The sequence below is a fragment of the Cryptotermes secundus genome, unplaced genomic scaffold, assembly GCF_002891405.2.
Source record: "Cryptotermes secundus unplaced genomic scaffold, Csec_1.0 scaffold526, whole genome shotgun sequence".
In the NCBI taxonomy this organism is placed as follows: domain Eukaryota; kingdom Metazoa; phylum Arthropoda; class Insecta; order Blattodea; family Kalotermitidae; genus Cryptotermes; species Cryptotermes secundus.
This window is the reverse complement of record NW_019721013.1, coordinates 906,968-927,559: the sequence shown is the minus strand read 5'-3', so window position 1 is coordinate 927,559 and position 20,592 is coordinate 906,968. Positions and strand designations below refer to the sequence as shown.

At 40.8% G+C, this 20,592-nt stretch overlaps 2 protein-coding genes across 12 annotated transcripts in view; one reads left to right on the top strand and one right to left on the bottom strand.

Annotated features, from left to right (window-relative positions):
* Window positions 1–1,267, bottom strand: part of LOC111875266 — a 23,897-nt gene extending 22,630 nt beyond the window's left edge. For all 3 annotated transcript variants that reach the window (XM_023871359.2, XM_023871361.2, XM_023871360.2), the window contains exon 1: window positions 935–1,267. The gene's annotated coding sequence lies outside the window, so the exon portion shown is untranslated. The remainder of the gene's footprint in view (window positions 1–934) is intronic.
* Window positions 1,268–1,303: 36 nt separating this feature from the next.
* LOC111875267 lies at window positions 1,304–20,112 on the top strand. Of its 9 annotated transcripts, none has more exons than XM_023871365.2 (8): window positions 1,527–1,658; window positions 1,973–2,124; window positions 4,427–5,085; window positions 6,254–6,393; window positions 7,123–7,310; window positions 9,031–9,169; window positions 12,275–12,590; window positions 15,662–20,112. In XM_023871365.2, exons 3-8 carry the CDS (start codon window positions 4,459–4,461, stop codon window positions 16,166–16,168), a joined length of 1,917 nt encoding a protein of 638 aa, XP_023727133.1. In that variant the 5' UTR covers window positions 1,527–1,658; window positions 1,973–2,124; window positions 4,427–4,458; the 3' UTR covers window positions 16,169–20,112. The 9 variants fall into 9 exon arrangements, 8 of the variants coding, with proteins under 8 accessions (XP_023727137.1, XP_023727133.1, XP_023727135.1 ...); XR_002844699.2 differs by lacking the exons at window positions 1,527–1,658; window positions 1,973–2,124 and adding exons at window positions 2,152–2,267; window positions 13,709–13,924 and having other exon boundaries at window positions 15,662–15,750; XM_023871369.2 differs by lacking the exons at window positions 1,527–1,658; window positions 1,973–2,124 and adding an exon at window positions 1,304–1,517.
* Window positions 20,113–20,592: the final 480 nt, after the last annotated feature.

The following is a 20,592-nucleotide window of genomic DNA, read 5'->3' as shown; positions in this document are numbered from 1 at the left end:
CCCTACACTCACTAACATAAAACACAGCACACAATACAGCAGACAGCACACGTAGTACAGACAAGCAGCGGCACCCACACAAGAAGACTACATTAAGTAAGTACAAATAACAATATACACACATAAGAAAGTATTACGTACATAAAATAATAATACGAATATTTGTATATTACAGATAACACCTGTACAGTGTGAAAACAAGAACTAGCCGCTCCAGCACTTAGACATAGGGCGAGTAACCCTAAGAATTTTAAATTTTAAATTTAAAATTTAGTGAAAAATTTTAAAAGGTTTAAAACATCATAACTAAAGATTTTTTGAATGCTACTACAAGAATATCAAATTTGACGTGTGCAACATAATCTACATACCAGACACATATCAACGATGTAGATGTTGATAATACGAAGAATGTGACATTGTGTTTTTAAACGTTAAATTTTAGACTGGGTTCAGTGTGGCAGCAACGTTAAGAATATACACCTGATGATGGCCGATAGAGGCCGAAACATGTAGTGTAGAAAGAACAAGATCAAGGACATATAATATATATTGTTTGCACTTAGGACGGAATTTGTATCATTTATCGTGTAGAGTGCAACAGGATGCTTAAATATAATACTGTATGCCCATTCGTCTGGGTATTCTGAAGGTCAGCTACTTGTGGAGTAGACATGGAGCCAAGGAGAGTCTCAATGAACATAATCTATAATTGACACAGCGCTTTGGTACATGCTGATTATAGGGCTCAATAATGTCAAGAGCCAGAAGTACCTTAAAACATGCATCATGTCCATTATTCGGTATATGACAATACTACTTTCGGTGGAACAATTTGGGACATATATCCCTTAAGTCTCTGACTAAACATTAAAGCGATAGTTAAGTATCATTTCACCACAACAGTATCACAAAATCATCACTTCTCACCTACCCGTTATCAAACACCACCAGTTTCTTAAACATTTCTATTTTCACAAGCTAAGCGATCATTCTAAGATTACGGATTATTTTATACACTCATTAACAACAACCACACTACGTCCGCCCCTCCACCCAACCCAAACCAAACGTTGATCACTGGATCACTGACACCTAGCGAGTTCTATCCTCCATTACGGATTTCTAATGTTAACCGTGATCGACGGTGATTGTACTAGCCGTGCTAACCACGGATCAAGCCCACGGCCATAGATAAAATAATTCGCATAATGAAGGGTGGAGTCCAGCTGGGTACACTCGGCACCTCGGCACCGCTCGGCTCGTCGGCCACTGACGCCACTGATTGGTCTATTGCACCCGCCCGAGGGTTATGACCGTTATGACGATGGACAATTTGGTGTTCACAGTTTATCAGACGGATCGCGAAGCGGCCTGTGCAATGTTCATAATTTTTTTTTCGCATATCTAGCAAACGACGTACTCCTCCATTTACATAATTTCAATTGTGCCGAGATTCACATGATTCCAAACGTATTCTTTCACATAACACGAGACATTTGGCGCCCTGGCTACTGGTATGGCACAAATGTAAACACGCACAATAGCGCGTGATATCGCGATTGGGAGTTCTTTCATTCCGTTTCAAGGACATTGCTTGTACTCTGTTATCTATAAATGCCTAAGGCATTCACAGGTTTATCTGCGCGCCATAGAATGTTAGTATCGGCAGAATGGATTTTTTTGGGTGAAGTGTTTTATTGTCTTATACACTGATAGCTTTATATACATTGTTGTAGCTGGATAGTTTGAGTGCGTTCACATTGCATCGTTTAAAAATAGGTTGTGAGAATTCAAATTTTGATCCAAGTTAATTTCTAATACGTATATATATTGCTTGTAGGTTCTGAAATCATTGTTAATAATTATGCTGGCACTGTTTTATGGTTGTAAAAATAACATTCATATATTTACTATCAGGCAGACACTTCTTGACAAAATTTTGAGTATAACCATAAATATGCTGTTGCAGATGGAATTTTCCGGACTTCCCCGATAACAAGCAAGTTGCGTCACTTTCGTGTCACAAGGTTTCGTGTCGTAAAGTAGGAATTTAAGGGCATCCGTTTCCGTAATCGTAGGTGGAACGCAAGAAGGGGAAGCAAAGTGGTAAACTTGATAAAAGTAAGATTGGTCTATTTTATTACGATTGTAGGTTGAAAATAGTTTTCTACGTTCTATTTAATGAATGGAAACTAGACCTATGACGTTTTTCATGCTTGTTACATTGTTTCCTAAACCAGCCACATTTAGATTCAGATTTGCAGGTATAGTAATTTAGCATTTACTTTGGTATACAGAAGGTTCATTAAAATGCTGATGGACACAGTTAAAATAAAATGGGAGTTCTTTGGTAGAAAGATGGATTTTGGGGTATGGTTGCACAAATGATTTCTTCACCAGGTTCTCAGCATGGTGCCAACAAGACAGAATAGACATAAGCAGTGACGTTGAGCCATGGAACAGATGTCTGTAAACTATGCCCCCCAAAAAATTGAGGTTATGTCATCATCAGCCAGTGACATAGATCAGTACTTTATTAGGAAGTGTGGGTTATATTTTCAATGTACAATGGGAATCAGAACTATCATACTGAATATTTCATTGAATACAGAACTTCATCAGTAAGGTTGCCTATCCAGGGTATAACAACCTCAGAGATGTTATAAAAAAATGTTAACAGAGTTTAAATTGAAGGTCATGTGTTTACTACTTAAAACAATGACAGAGTTACCTTACTACAGAAATGTTATATCAGGTTTTGAAGAAATCTTAAGGAACGGAATTGTTTTTCCTCCCTTTCACTGACCCTCACAGTCTCCATCCACAATAACATATATGCACACACACTTCTCACACATGTGGAGGTGGGTTAGAATACCTCCACTGTAGCCCTACAGGTCATGGAAGGTTATAAAAGGAGAACCCAGTGCCTTGGGGTATGAATGGGCCATTCTCACAGGGAACGTATATACAGACGCGGTCTTCCAGTTTCAGGATTGGATGCAAAGCCGATGATCATATCGTCTTATCAGTCATTATTTATTGATGAGGTGAATGTGAACTGACACAAAGTTGGTACAAGTACTCTGCATTACACAGTTCACAGAAAGTAACAGCCTAATGTTAGAGAAATATGAACTTATTACTTACATTAATATTTTCAAGTGTAACAGTCATATGTTTATTATATACACAGAATACTTGCATTTAGTTACTACACAGGCTGTGGTTGTACATGTTATCTTAACCAAAGTTTTGATGTCTTTTGTAACTTCCTAAATCATGACATCTCGCTTTTGTTCAGTTATAAACGTAGAGGTACTTCGGATGGTACCATGTTTCCAAACTGTTGCATAGGCCAATACAGTGAAAGATGACAGAATGGGCAAGAGGCAGGGGTGTTTGTATTTATTGTAAGTTCAAGAGATCCAAATATGGATATAGAACAATGTCATAAAATAATATAGAGCATAGAATACATACATATTTATTACACAACTAGACAGTACAATGAATACAGCAATAATAAAAGTTATCTATTTAGATATTCATCCACAGTATAAAACGTCAGGAAATGCCTTAATACAGCCCTAAACCTTTTAAAATTATTAGATGTGTTCTTGATCTCTATGTGCAATTTATTAAATATATTTATACCCACATAATAAACTCCTTTTTGATAAATAGTTAAATTAGCTTGAGGTAGATACAAATCTTGTCTTTGTCAACACATGCTGGCCAAATTCACCAGTCGGACAAAGGTTTTGCCTGCCAGACATTTCTCCACAAGACAAACTGCATCTGCCCATGTTGACTCTTAGATGGCTGTTCTTCCAGTGTGTCATGTACTTTCGTCTTCATGGCATTTCATCCCTGAACACCATACAGTAGCTACATCATGAAAACCACAGATCCAAGTAGTGTAGTTTCTGCTGTACAGTAATTTGCATGTGCTCTTTGGCATTTTTTTTTAATTTCCTTTTGTGCAAGAGAGTGCATTTTATGAGGCTGTAGAATTTGTTAACCTGGAAATGACCATGGTTTCTCTTATTTCTATGGATAATATCGTTTCTTACTTGCCTCCCCCTTCTTGTGGTTATTGCATTTCAGCAGCTGCACTATAGTCACCCCCCCCCCCTCCACACAAATTTACGTGTCTGCCATGTTGATGTTACTAATTGTACAACACTATATGCCAAGAAAATGGGGAAGCCTCCAGTAATGCAACATTCATGTGAATGTTTGTCAGTATCTCTCCAGGAGTTCTCAAGCAGAAACACATCAGTGTATAGACAGTATGTAAGAGTTGAGGTTTCCATGGCAGTGACTATGAAGAAAGCAGTCTTCTGTATCTGTCTGAAATATATCCTTATTTGGTATGAGTGTGTGTGTTTTACATGAACAAGAAAGTTCTACTTTGCAGGTGCAGTAGTGGCACCATTCAAAGGGAACAACATGAGTAAGCACCATAAAGGAGGAAATCGTAGGAAGTGGTCAAGTGGAAGCAGTAGGTCAGCTAAAAAGGAAGTACCAGTAGCCGATAACATAACACAGCCACGAAACTTCAAAGAGACTCCAGCAGCCAGACAGGGAAGAAATCCTGTGATAAGTGAGCTGAAACATCAGCATGAAAGTTGCGTCGACGTTAACAAAGATTCGTTGCAACAAATGGGGTCGCCAGATGACGGAAATCAGCCAGAAAGTCAGGATGCAAACGGTGGCTCACATCTTGTCGCAGACCAGGCATCTGGCACTCAGACAGAACATTCAGCACAGTCTGAATATGAAGAACTGCCAGCAGACAGCAGTGGCACTACAGCATGTGGAATGAGTTTCCTGTATAAGTGTCTGGAATGTCAGCATGATAATCCTATTTTAAGAGAAATGGTTTATACTCATCCAAAGAAGGACTATTATATAGGTCTGTTAAAGCAGCAACATGCCGATCATGAAGCAAAGTGCAGTGCGGTATCTAAAGGTGCTGCAGAGTTAAAAACCCCTCGGCAGAAGAACTCTGACAGTCAGGCAGTCTATGATTGTAGCAGTGCAAAGAACCAACGCAGTAGCAGTTTTCCTGTTGGGGTAAGTAGATTTCATGGTCCTTTATTAATCAGGGGCACAAAATCCCAGGCCTCATATCACCATGGCTACTAAAATTGTGTTGTGTAGATATTTTTTCTAATAATAATGTAATTAAGTCTTGTGGCTTAAAACTAGAAAATGTCTCTGTCTTGGTGCATAATATGAAAGCGAGCAAAAAATTAGAGGTAACATTATTTCCAACTTTTGACAGAATAACACAACAACCATTAGACATACCTTATTTGTGTACAAAATCAACCCTGCTTTTCATTGTATGTAGTGTAATAGTACACAAGTTCATGGTTTATGTCAAAATAAAATGTTTTCACATGGGCTTAAGCCCACACCCACAGTCGACTGATGTTGGTTTCAGATGCAGTGCAGTCAGTGTTCCCCAGTCTCTCAGATATGCTGTCAGTCTGCCGCTTAGCAGTATTGCATTGTAGCTGGCCTAACATAGTACAAGCAAAGTAAAACTATCCCTGTAACAGGCCATGGAGGCCCAGAGGGTTGTGAAATATTGAGGTTACCACATTTTCTAGACAATCGGCTCACAGATGGCAGTGAGGTCAGCCTTATGCACCAGCCATCCCTCATTTCTGTTAGAGGCTGAGTTGACACCAGGGCCATAGTGCGGATGGAAAGATTAGGTCAATTGAAAAAATATCCAGCGACCTCATCGGGACTTGAACCCGCGTCCTTCCGGATTGTAGCGTAGTGCCTCAACCAACTACGCTACTACCGTGTGCACTGGCCTAGCATGGTAGTCTTCTAATATTAGAACTGTTATCAGCCCTGAAAATGTAAATGAAGTATGGGAGAAGGAACCTCTTCAGTGGTTTTGGTGAAAGTCCCTTCCCCCTCTCCTAGTCCTGCTCTGCCCTGCCCCTACTTGCCCTTACTTTGTGGTTTTGCTGCTGAAATTAATGGGCCTGAAGCAGAAGCTGGGGCATTGACATATCAGACAAGAAGTAGTTTGCATTGGGGAATGGAATTGTGCAAAAAATCCGGTGTGAGTAGAACCTGGCAGCATATCATAGCAAAATGTTAATTTTCTCATCGTAAAGGAGGGCATTGACGAAGCTGTGAAAACAAATGCAGTTCCCTGACCCCCCCCTCTAAGGGTTTCAGATCCACTGCTTGTACACAAAATTTCATATCTTTTCAGCAGCGAAGTCACAGTGACACAACAACAAACGATGAAGATAAAGACGACAACAGAATGGATGTTTGTAATGCGGAAGAGAGGAGCTCCTTGGGAACTCCGATGCCTGCAGAAGGTAGAGACTGGTTTGAAGATTCACAGACGTAAGTATATATCCATACAGAGGCTCATTAGAGAAACTGTATATGCTTGTAAACTGACAGTACAGAAGATTACTGTATTTGTGTGATAAATGAACACTCTTCAGTGTCCGCAAAATAACCTATACCTTTGTATGTTGGTATGTATTAAACTTCTCTTCCCCACCCCCACCCCCCCACCTGGTGTCAGAATGCTTTAACATGTATAAGCCTGCCAGTACGTTTTGGCCGGTGTCCTTCACTGTCGGCGCATGAGAGCGAGTCTATGCTATGAACATGCTTCGTCTGCAGAGAGAACATTCGTAGGCTGGCACATGGGAAAAGCACACAGTATCTACTAATAACAGCGATCCTATGAGCTCAACGTCTACCTTCTTACTTAGACAACATAGTGTCGCTGCACATGCTCACCAATCTTAGGCTCGCCGACTTGTGTAGACCACTACACATCAGAGATCCACCGGCCAAAATCGATGGTCCCACCTATACAGGTTGCATAGCAGAGAACAGAAAAGGGGATGTACCTGTGAGTGACTCGCTCAGAGGCCACTGTAGTTAGGCAGCCATACCATCGATCTGATTTTTTCTGAGAAAAGGAATGACCAGGAAAATGAGAGTAGTTGCATGCAGTGCTTAGCCACCCAACCCACCTTCAGCCCCATAGAATGTGTGGCCAAATGCAGTTCTGTTTCATGACTCACACACCTCACAGTTTTCTTTGGCACCTAATAGGGAGGATGGAGAAGAAAATTGGGATGATGGAATGCAGCAAGGGAACAGAAGGGGAGCTGTAGAAGACCACAGCAGAGAAAGGAGAGGGGAGAGTTATAAGAGAGGGAGACAAGACACTGACAACTGGAGACGGCAGGATAATAGAAGACCACAGGATAATGACAGCGGATGGAGCAGAGATGATAGAGGTAATAAATATTTTCTTTCAGGATTTTTAACCCCTTCATTGGTGACTTGGGGTACGCGGTAGCATAGTTGGTTGAGGCACTATGCTACAAGCCGGAAGGTCGCAGGTTCAAGTCCCGATGAGGTCACTGGATTTTTTTCAGTTGTCCTAATCCCTCCAGCCACACTATGGCTCTGGGGTTGACTCAACCTCTAACAGAAATGAGTAGCAGGAATTAATTAAATAGTTTTCCTGGGGCGTAAAGCGCGGCCAGCACGTAAGGCTGACAACCTCACCACCGTCTTTGAGCCGATTGCCTAGATGATGTGGGGTCCTTATCATTTCACAACCGTATGGGCCTTCACGGCCTGGTACAGGGATACCTTTACTTTACTTTTACTCATTGGTGACTTACAGACTCGGTTTATGATTCCTGACACACATTGATACTGCATGCAGAAAGCTGCACCAGTCTTTTACATGCTACCACCATCTCGCAAAAGCTGACACACTTAACAGCATTGAGCTTGAAAGTTTTCCTCTGTATCCTGAGTAGGAGCAGAGAGTGAATCACTGCAACTCCATGGCCTGTAGTCAGCAAGCGGACTATACTAACTGAGCGACCGCCGCTTGTCAGTGAACTTAGTGCCAACTTTTGTGGGCACAGGCTGTCACGTGGTCAGCGCAACAGATCCCCCATGTCCTTTAATCTCTGTTTTCTAGACCAGAGCCGCTACTTCTCTATTCAAGTAGCTCCCCAGTTATCCTCACGAGGCTGAGTTGACCCCATTCCAGACCCACTACTTAGCAGAAAATCTGGTAGCGCCAGTAATCAAACCCAGGAACTCTGACCACTAGACTATAAGGGAGGTCTTTGAATCACTGCAAGTTTCTGGAATGCCAGTGAAGCAGCTAAAGGACAGTGTTTGCCATATTTACCACCTTATTTAACACGGTGTTAAGTTTGCCTACACAGTGCATGTATGTTTTTATATGCTTCTGAGGATAAATAGATATCATTCCCCAAAACAGATTAACAGATTGGTCTTTGTAGAGCAGACATAGGTTTTCTGTTAAGTGGGACTTTTTAAATATCATTGAACTTAGGGCTCTAGAATTAAGTTTGAATTGAATATTCATTCTTCAGTAGTAAAGGGCAGCATGTGCTACTTCCCAAATGTCTTTGCATATGTAACGGTTTTTGTAGCAATTCCAGATGCAGTTGCCTTCCGAAAGGAACACTGAAATGTAAATGTTCCGCAAAGCGGCGTGTTGTTGAATCCTGGATTGGTTTTTAGATGATCTCCATTTTACATTTGCATTGCACATTGGGGGGAAAGCAGATGTCTCTGTACCTTGGGTGTTCCCCCATTTCTGTTCTTGAAAAAAATGATAGCAAAATTTTGACTTTCCAGTATTAAACAGTGTCAGAAATTAAAAATTTGGAACATGGCAAGAAAATGTGTTTCTTCTAGAGGACTGAATATTTTAGCATGTTTTTTTTATTATTAAATTCTTAGATTTTTAATGACACTGTTTCTACTGCAGAGGTTGTATAGAGTCAAGTGACATAAGTGGTAAGTAAGAGGGGCAGTCATGGCTTTTGCTGTGATACTGTAGTACTGTGTATACAGCTCGAGAGCATGGCAGACCATGTCTTCTGATGTCAGTGAAACCAAACATTGCATGCATGGAGATGTGTGTATGATGTAGAAGAGTAAGCTGAAGAAATGGTTTTTCAGGTAAAAGCAGAGGTAACAAGAAGTACAAAATTGTGAAGGAAGTGGATGGTGACCTCTTTACAGCTCCTAAGGAATATTCTTTGGCACACTGTGTGGCAACTGACATGAGAATGGGAAGTGGCATTGCAGTGAGTTTCAGGCAAGTGTACAATTTGAGTGATGTTTCCATCATTTGTATGGTATTGTATTGACAGACTGTGCATTCTCTTCTCATGCAGTCAGCTGGGTGAGGATCGAATAGATTTCTGTTTCAGATATCACTCGGCAAGTGGTGCTCCTACTTCAGAATGTATTTATAGATACATTTAGTCGCTTGGAGGCCCAGCGTTGCGTGGAAGTGGACCAGTAGGGGATGAGCGGGTTCAGTCAGGCATCTACTCAACTTAGACCAGTGTTTCACAACTTGTGGGACTTCACAATCGTCTGGTTCAGATGCTAGAGTCAAAAATAAGAATGTCCATTAATGTTAATATAATACAAAAAGTGTAAACTGTGAATATGCACTTAAAAGGAGGCTTTGAGTTGACTATAACCAACTAACTACATGGAGCTGAGCCCTTCTTCAGAAGCTGCCACTTGTGCAGCTATTCAAGAACTTCCCAGCATTCTATGGAACCCGAAGGTTCATTACCATGTTTACATGGTATCCTATCCTGAGCCAGATCAGTCTAGTCTATACCACCCCGTCCTCTCTAAGATACATTTTAATATTATCCATCCACCTACATCCTTTGTCTTTCTAGAGGTCTCTTTCCTTCTGGCTTTTTGACAAATATCCTTATATGCATTACTTTTCAACCCCGGTCAAGCTACATGCCCTGCCCATCTCATCCTTGACATGATCATTCTATACTTGGCAAATACTACAAGTCATGAAGNCCCCCCTCTCATCCAAATATTCTCTGCACCTTTTCTCAAACCCTCAGTTTATGTTCCTCCCTTAATGTCACCCATACAGAACCACAGGCAAAATTATTAAAGTCATGTATACTGTAATTTTTATGTTTTTAGACAGCAGATGAGAAGACGAAAGGACTAAAGACTAGCAAGCATTATCCAAATTCAATTTCCTGCTGCATCATATTTTGATTTGTTACTGTAGTTCCCAAATATTTCAACTGTGCCATGTTTTCAAAGCACCTGTTAGCTGTATGTAATTTTGCCCTGCATTCTGCTAATGAGATGGCAGCCTACTTGTATACCTAGTTTCTCTGTGTTTAACTCCTAGACCAGCCTCCTTACTAGCATCAAAGTTTGTGTGTTTTTCTTTGTAGTATTATCACGTGTTGGGTATGTCACATGACAAATAACTTCACGTAAGTCAAGGCTGTAGCAAATATTTAGTGCACTTTGCTTCTACCCTCTCACACTTCACAATTATTATCGCTTGCAATATCACAATTACTGCTTCCACTATATCCCAGCAAATCCATTCAACTGTCTTCAATGGTGGCTATACTAAGACTCCAACTTATACTGAATACTCACTCACTCCATACTAGTAACTCTCTAGTAAATAAATACTCTTACTCAATCCTCACTACTCCTGAATCAAAGTCAAAGTCAGAGTCAAGTTACATTGCAACTGATGGCCAGTCAGTCAGTAAGTCTTGGTGTCGAGCCCCCTCCTGGGGCTCACGACCAGATATTTGTTACTGTTTGATAGTTACAGTCTTGCTCTTCTGGGATGCCCTCTCTGACGAGAGGACGGGTCTGTCTTTTATATATGCTACTGGTTCTTGCCAGTGCAGTCTTTCTTGGATCCAAGTCCCTTGTGACTCACGACCATATCTTACTGTCTCAGATTTGAAACTTCCCTTTTTGTCACCTCCTACAACTCGCAGGGTCGCAGTGGAGGTATTCGACCCCACCTCCACACGGGTGACTACTACTCTACTATTACTCCTGAATAGTGTTCGCTGCTCCTTATATAGGCTCTGCACGGACCACATAGAGAACACATTGCTGCTCAGCAACAGATATTAGGTATTGTTGTCGGGTGTGTGTAACTACGCATTGCCTAGCAATAGACACCCTACTGTTGCGTGACGCCACCGCCTAACAGGGAGGGTGTTTATCGAGCGTTATGCAATGAACACTCATTGCTACAGATATTACTATGCAACTTTCTACTGTTATTGCATTATAATGGAAGTGTCTACTCCAGACACGTTACAGTATCTACGAAGGCAAATTGAAAAGTCTTTGCCCCTATTTTTTTCAGCCACAATAATACACATACAGGGAAATCAAAATACAGGCAGTGTTCTAAGCACCTTTGACTATTTTTCCACATAGTCACCACCCCGGTTTGGGCATTTGTCCCATCGCACCACTAGTTGGAGATGCCACTGTTGTAGTATTCAGCCGGTTGAGCGTGGAACCACTGCCAGACAGCAGTTTTTGCATCAAAAATGAACCTCTGGCCTGCCAGGAACTTCTTCAGTGAACTGAACCTGTGGTAATCACTGGGGGTGAGGTCTGGACTATACGGTGCATGATCCATAATCTCCCATCCAAATGACTGTAGTCACGGCCGGGGATTCGCGTGAATGATGTGGTTCTCCTCAATGACAACGCCAGGCCTCGTGTGGCAAACAGGACTGCCGCCCGACTGCACACTCTCTGATCCATGAGAATCATAGTGGTTCAGAATACAAGCAAGAATCAGCTCCCCAGCAAATTCTGCCCTTCCCCCTCTTTCTGCCCACAATGCAGCTGTCTCTGTATGTAGGATTGTAATACCACTGTCAGAGGAGATAAGTAGCGCACTGCTGTGAACTGGGAAACAGCAACTTAGTGTCATACTGTAGTTGGTTCTAGTAGAGAGAGCTGTCATTGTCACCTGATTATTCAGTCCCCCCCCCCCCAAATTATTTTGATCTCATTTCAAACTGAATAGTAAGTCTGTCACATGCATATTTATTATTAATGAGGCTGTAATCCCCGATAGCTGGCAGGAGTTGCTTGAATGCCAGTAGGAAGTAGAGTAATTGTAATTCTTTGTACAATGATTCTTTAGGAAGAATGCCGTCTTCTGGGATGTGGCACCATGTAGATATTGTGTAAAATGACGTTCCTCTCAAGCGTTCATTTACACAAGATCTACACAGCACCACATCCCAGAAGACAGCATTATTCATAGTCACTGCCATGAAAACCTCAAATTCATTAGCACTGTTGTCTGTGCTTCAACTTTGAGTAAGCTGATATTTTTTTATAATTAAGTCTTATTTTTCTGCAGACAGAATTTTAAGAGGGTCGGTGAATTGTTAGACCAGCGCGCACGTGTCGGTCACATCGCAGTCCTGGAGCACGAGGGAAGATTCATTTACTATCTTGTAACTAAAAGATATAGCAATGAGAAGCCTTTTTTCCAAGACCTGGTCTCTTCACTGGAAAAAATGAGAAATCACTGCGCTGAGCACAAAGTAAAGTTTCTTGCTATGCCGAGAATTGGATGTGGACTGGACAGGCTGGAATGGAGAGAAGTAAAGCCAAAGATTGAAGAATTGTTTTCTGAGCTTGACATCAGCATCACCGTCTACAACTACAATCAGGTGAGCTTAACGTTGGCCATGGCTACTTGTACCATTTCATGGTATATAGTTGTAACAACCTTGTAAAATAACCCACAAAAAGAAGAAAATGCTCCATTCTTAACCTTGGCATTAGGTAGAGGTCAGTTGTTAGCTTTGTGACTTAGCACCTTTACTCCAGGTGGGAGTAATAGCCTCAGTATTCATTACATAAAGCAGGTGGGATTGAGGTCTGGTTTGGGTGCAGTGATAAGTGGCCAAGTCATTGCTGACATTGCCGCCCTAGCCTTAGATAACACATTGGTTGAGGTCACTGTACACAGACTTGAGCCAGTCAGAGGAATACCGTATTTACGCATGTATAGGCCGCACATTTTTTGCCAAAAATTCAAGAGGAAAACTGGGGTGCAGCTTATATTCAAAATATTCGAAATCACACTTCATTTAAAAAATATATATATATTCATAATTAGTAATACAGGGTGTTCTACTCCTGAAATAATATTCCAAGAAAATTATTTTTTCTATAATTTCTGTCTGAAAATTGTGCTGCGGCCTATACATGTGTAAATACGGTATGTATTTAATATGTCTGTGTTCCCCAGACTTCCAAGGGCCTCTTGATCAGAACAAAAATGTTTCAGGACCCAAGCTTTGAAAAGTAAAATGTGATTTAGCAGTGTAAAAATATAATTAGTAATGAACTGTAATTTTGTCTGTGAAAAACTTGTTCTATCATATTCTTTGTTTGAAATTCAGTATCCCCCCTTCCCTGAATTTATTTGTATGATGATTTGATCACTGGAATTTTTGGGTGGCCCCAGAAGAAAGCTTTATGGTGGAATAGTCTGTCAGTTTCATAGACTGATAGAACTGGTTATGAATGTGGCAGTGCTTACAGACCTTCATTATGAATGTGGCAGTGCTTATAGAACTTCATTATGAATGTGTCATTGCTTACAGAACTGGTTATGAATGTGTCAGTGCTTAAAGAACTTGGTTATGAATGTGTCGTGGTGCTTATAGAACTGGTTATGAATGTGTCAGTGCTTACAGAACTGGTTATGAATGTGTCACGGTGCTTATAGAACTGGTTATGAATGTGTCGGTGCTAGAGGTGACAGTGGACATTATTTCAGAGGTGGGGAACCCGTGACCATTCAAGAAGCAGTTCTGAAGGCTCTTCGCTTTGTCATAAAAATGAGATAAAGAGCAAAGGGAAGCAAAACAGGAAAAGCGAGAAGTTACAGAAACGGAATGGGCAGAAAGGAAAAAAGAAGAACAAGAAGTAAAACGACGCATTGTGTGAAGCTTCAGTACAGTGCCCTGCACAACAGCAGTGTCCAGTTTTAAATGTGATCTCACATTTTGAGTATAAATCATATTCATTCTCTTAAGTTTATGTATTTATTTGTTAGTTCTTATTAAGCAGCTTGAACTGAATGTCAGACACAGAATGCAGGGTAATGCATTCCTCAGTGTTTCTGATTTGTCATGTCTGTGTAGAATTCTGTAATTATGACTGTTTGGGAGGTGTACAACAACTTATTTAGACGCTGACATTGCTTTGATGTTGGGAAGTATGAAAATTTTGATAAGGTCATTGGATTTTTTCAATTGACCTAATCCTTCCAGCCGCACTATGGTCCTGGGGTCGACTCAGCCTCTAACAGAAATGAGTACCAGGAATATTCTTGGGGGTAAAGGGCGGCCAGCATATAGGGCTGACAACCTTACCGCCATCTGTGAGCTGATTGTCTAGAAAATGTGGGAACCTCAACATCTCATAACACTATGGGCCTTCACGGCCTGTTACAGGGATACCTTTACTTTTACTTACTTCACTAAGGAAAGAAAGAAGGCCACGCCATAGCTCAATCGGTTAGTCACTGGCTTCCCACCGTGGCGGCCCGGGTTCGATCCCAGGTCTCGTCAAGTGGGATTTATGGTGGACAAACTGACGCTGGGGCAGGTTTTCTCTGAGTACTTCGGTTTCCCCTGCCAATCTTCATTCCACCAATTGCTCCACAATCACCCTCACCTATCATCTAGGGCTGGTACAATAGGCCAGAAGTGGCCGCAGTACAAGGGACTTAGTCCCATCCCACTAGCAATAAAAAAAAAAAAAGGAAAGAAAGATAAAGTTGGCCTTGCAATCATACTAGGTAGCTGAAGCAACTTGAACGGCTTTGTTGATGGATTACCTTAGTAACAATTTTCAAGGATTATAACAAGTAGCAACCATTTAGCCACATTGTATGGCTGTGGTGGCGGGGGCCAGCAGCAGTTTGCGGCTCTGGTGCAGAGGTGTACAGTGACTCACAATGAGTAAATACTCTCTTGTTTTCATGCATTACTTCCATTTTGTGAGGCCTGATATTGTTTGCATATGTGAAGTGAAGTTACTATTTATCATGAAATGCAAATTAAGTGGAAAACTGCTTTCAAAACAAGAACCTACAGGCAAGTGGAAGTGAGTAAACTGTGAATTGCATGTCATTCTCTTGGCTACAGTTACAGAGATGCAGTGACAGGAAGTAGGGAGACTTGGAGATGCCTCTAGACACTAGATTCTAATGTAGTGCATTAAACCCATGTTTTATAAAGTCTTTTATTCTATGGGTGGATCTTGTAAATTATCTTATGAGTTTCACTTAGTGGGGGGTGGAATCCTACTGGGTCCACTCAGCTTGGCGGCCACTGATTGGCCTATTGTAGCCTGCCCTGGGTGATTATGATGATGGAGAATTTGTTGGAATGAAGATTGGCAGGGGAAACCGAAGTACTCAGAGAAAACCTGCCCCAGTGCCACTTTGTCCACCACAAATCCCACTTGACCAGACCTGGGAACGAACCCGGGGCGCCACGGTGGAAAGCCGGCAACTAACTGCTTGAGCTATGGCGTGGCCATTTTGTGAGTTAGTCAGAGTCTGATAAATTGCTGCTGGTCCTCGCCAGCATAGTCATTCTTGGTGCCAAGTCCTTATTTTACCGTCTCACGAGCCCAGAAGTCATGGAACCCCTGAGTTTATGAAATAGTAGTTTTATGCATGTATAAAAGGCAGTAAAATTGTTGTATTTTTATTTTTCAGCCAGAGAAAGAAGAAGACCAATATCCAAAAAGCAAAAAGACCCTTGTTGTTCGACACCAGCCGTACCCTTTGGTTGACATTGAAAGTCTGACAGCCCTTCTGTTCTTTGGTTCTGAAGATGGCAGTGTGGATAATTGTGGAAAAACCCTTGATTGTAAGTTCAACTTCCTGCCGGATTACAAGAGACAGATGAAGAGAATTAGAGATATAATACGTTTGGAGAAGAAAAATGAAGTTCTGTATGGACTTATTGTGAGACAGAAACAGACTGATGTATTCTCTTACGTTAATTTTGAAAAATGTCTCTATGAATTACGTAAACTTATAAAGAAAGATGACTTTAAATACATTGGTATTGAAGCATTTTGTGTAAATGACGATGAAGACACAATGGAAAAGGTCATCTCAGTTATGAAAGGTGTTCTCTTAGCACCTGGGTTGGAATTGTATGTCTGTTGGCCAAAAGAATTGGCACATTGTCATACGTGGAGTGGAGAAACAAGGTAATGGTTGTAACATTGTCATATGAAAGGGAGAACCATTTTACGTAACTCTGCAAAACACTGTTCCAGGTGATTCAATTGGAATTTGTGTTATCCTGACATTAGTAGAGCCACAACATTCCTGAAATTTGTTTGGGCAGGATAGAACAAAATTCATACTGTCCTCGGTCCTTTAGTAAAGCTGCTGTCTAGGGGTCTCGGTACATACAGTAACTTTCTGCCTCTCAAAAATGGTGATTTAAATGAAGAAAAGTGGGCTGTCAGGCTGGTGACATGGGGATTACTCTCTCCGGGTGTGAAACCGTGAGAATTTATCAATTTACTATTATTATTTCTGCTGGTTTCTCCCACGCCTCCCAACTACATATTCCTATAAACGATCAACCAGACTGCGCAAGGTCACATTGCAGAAGACAGTAATACTCTGGATTAGAAGTTACTGTGCACTGTTTTGAAATTGTATAGTGCTGACTTACAGAATTCTTTTTGTGGCAATACAATCTTTACTTTAAAAATTGTTCTGGGCCATTTTCAAGTTTGTATTGTGGTCATGTACGGACATTGCACAACAAGAACAGTAAAACAAGAAAGAAAATTACAAAAATTGTTTTATGTTACTATTTAGAAGTAAAAATAGCATTGTGCAATAAGGTCACATCTGTCAGTACTGGTTATGGCTTTGCCTAATGTACATACATTTGTGTATGCAGTACAGAACTTCACTCATGGCAAAGTTTAACCCCCCCCCCCTCCACCAGTACTGTTGTACTAGGCACTACACTGCAGCGCACATATTGCGATCCACTTGAGCAGATGATGTAATGCTTGTAAATTTACACCCAGTTAGAACTTTGAAAGAAAATGCAAAGGTAAATATCTGTTCTCACATATGGCTTATAATTTGGAAGTCATCAAGGCAGTGTTAGATTCGAAACTATGGTACAGTGACTTTGCCTTATTTTGACTAGGTAAGACGTTTAATGTCCTCTAGATGCATTTAAAGCATGACGCATATTACATAACATAACATATAGCATTCCAGAGTTAGTCAAAATGACTGTTTGATGTGGAATATGTCATATAAATACAAAACATAGGTACAGTCCCAATGGAGTATTTCTCAGCTGCTCATAAGATGGCTCACCTAAACTACAGAATATTTCCCTTCTCCTGAAATTTGTAACATTTCTATTTTCTATGCTGATCAGTTTCTTGGTGGGGAAGAAATATGGACGTTTATATTTTGAAGTGCACACACTGATAGTTTCAGGCAAAACTTGGAAGCTCTTCATTATTAAAGCTACTTATATATACAGGACCATCCAAAAGAAGCTGTACTTTCAAATGACTATATGTATTGCTATAACTGCACTTGCAGCACTAATGAAGTAAGAAAGTTGTTCTTCACATAAAAGCAAATTCAGTGTGCAGTCCTTGTATATGCAGTGTTCCGTTTCTGTACATTCTACAACAGCTGCAATTTCAGCCTTTGTTTCTCCCTGCCAGGGTGTATCACCAACCAATGATAAACTGCCAGCTGTTACACTTGTATGATACCAGATTCATTAATTTCAATGTATATGGGCAGCATGTCTTGTTTTGACGATGCTTTATTATTTTATTCCTTTTATGGCTCACTAGAGATAGCAGTCCACATATCTGCAGTGGTTTAAAGCAAACAAAGACTTTTTTTTTAATTCACGGCAACATGAGTTAATTTGTATATTGTCTATAACTTTGCTGCTGTAGGAATAAACTCACTATATCTTCTTTGTTTTAAGCATTCACAGCTTTTTGTAGCTGCAAGAAAATGATCACTGACAGTTCAGCACCTTATTAGCAGCTGTCTTTTGTGCAAGGCTGTGAAAATATTTCAGTATTGTTAAAGCTTGTGTTGCCTTGGAACACAAGTATTTGGGGACATTATATTGTCCAGTAAAGTATAAAGTCATATCAGATGTAGTACTACGAAGAAATAATTGTGATATAGTTTCCTTGTCACTCTGAAGAGGATGCAGTGACTCTCACACCTTTGATACTATGCATTACATATGCAAAATGAGTGATATCTCTATCATTGTAACATTTTAAATAAATAACTATTTGTTTTACCTTATATCTGCATTTCCCAAACGAGGCAGGCTAAGAAACATGTAGCTTCATAATACAGTGTGCACATAAAAGTCCCTACATGGGCGTTATTTTGTGAGTCGTGACTGACTTGTCACTTAGTCGAGGATTCTGACATTTTCTTTTATACCGCTTTTCTCATTTCCCCCTTGGATTCCAAGTGACACTACTGTCGCACATTCTTATGATGTCCTATAAGTGGGTTAAAAGTCACTTCTGTAGCTCAGTACAGTGACTACGAGGCTGCAGGCTGGAAAGTAGAGGAAATGGAGTTCAGTTTTGGGCAGGGGCATGCAGACCAGCTTTGGGGCCTATGCAGCTTTCTATCCATTGGGTCCCAGGGACTGTTGTGGAATAAACTGGAGGGGGGTGAAGCTGACCACACCTCAATTTAGTCCTGAAGTTAATTCATGGAGCCATACCTCCATTCCCTCACATGTATGCATGGCATGGTGCTTATTTAAGCAAAGGGACTTTTTCTTTCTGTTTCAGTAATTGAGATAGGCACTTTATGCAGAGTTTGTGTGGTTCTCACTGAAAAGATTCTGACATGCTTTACTTGTGTTAGTCACTTCTATCCAAATTTTACTGAGCAGTGTTTATTAATGACACAGTCATATGCATTTTGTGCCATAACTGAGGCAGTTAGACCCTGACTTCTCTTCATGAAGTCCCTGGTTCAGTCCAGTGCTGGGCGGTGTCATCATGTGAGATCATGGTGAACAGAGTGGCACTGGAGCTTGTTTCACTCCATATTTGTATGGTGTTTGTCTGCCATTGCTGCATCCCGTGAGGCGCGCGATAGGCCTGACCAGGCAGCGCAGCTTCATCTCAGCCTGTGCTTGGCTGGGTACTCAGTGAGAAGTTACTTTGATCTTTAATCATTAATTATAATTTTATGTAAAGTATATTTGATAGATACACTGAAATAAAATACAGGAGCTTGAAATTCAAATTGATATTCCAGTTCATACTTTACCCAGAGTTCTGACATGCCGGAGAATGGCTAAAATCTCGTTCAGCTTTCAGTTGGTTTATTCACATTTGTCAGGCCAGAATGAAAATGCAACCAAAACTTCTATCATCATAAACATGTTGTATGTGGGATTAGAGTGGATTGCTCTGGGCTAAATTAAATGAGATGAAGGGGTGGATGCTACGCGAGCTTTGCCCTGCAGTTGTCCGTGATTTGTTATGCGTGTCATTAGTAAAATTACCAGCCTAGTAGTCCCACACTTTGAACCAAGCACACTACCTTACTTAAGGGCATATTGGGATTGTCAATGGGCTTTATGAAATGGAGTCCTGAGTGACAAAACTTTAATTCAGTTGGAACCTCTCATTTTGCAGTGGATCTGTTTGCTAGTCCTTTCAAGTGACAAGTCCGGCAACGAGCCTGACTTGTGGCATTGTGACAAGCCAAATCGTTACCTCATGAATCTAATATTTTCCTAGTTAGTTTTATCCCTTTGGACATCCAGATAGCATTACAAGACTATGATGTATGTTAAAGGTGTATTGAAGGGGTTAATAAAGACCACTGTACTATGGATAAAAGTGTTCATTCTTTGATTGCCCTATTTGGGAAATGCTGCTTTATGTTACATTAGTGTACTGATGCGGTTTGAAGAAATGTTGTCTTCACACTGTGGCATAGGGGACCATCCCTACCTGTGCACGGAAATAAGTGTAACTGTCTGTTGGCTTACTGTTATATCAACTGTGGTAATAGAACAAATACAAAATATTTAATGGGTATAATTACAAGATAAAATTTAAGAATTGTAATCAAAATGAATATAAAATATTGAAATTAAAGGTGCCATATAATTTATCTCGACTACACTGAGGTTACAGAAATAATCTCCGTGGTTGGTGGTGACAACGGCACTTAAGGGTTGCCACTCCCTTCGCTTGCATTTCCCATCAGCCTATGTCAACAAAACAAAAAAGCTTGTTCCTAGCGAAGGTTGTCTCATGATTATTACTGGCATTACTGTAAACAGAATGGCTAGAGTTGGCTTGAGGGTGATGCAGAGGGACCCATTCTTCCTGGGACTATTACTGTGACCTCAGCACTTTTCAGACATCATCATCACTCACGGAGCTGAGCCTTTCTTGAGAAGCCGCCAATTGTGCAGCTACTCAAGAACTTCCCAGCACTTTATGGAACCCTTGTTCAAAAAAGCCCTCCACTGGTCCCAAGCCTGACTCAGATCAATCTAATCCATACCAACCCCATCCTATCAAAGATCCATTTTAAAATTGACCACCCACATACATCTTGGTCTTCCTGGT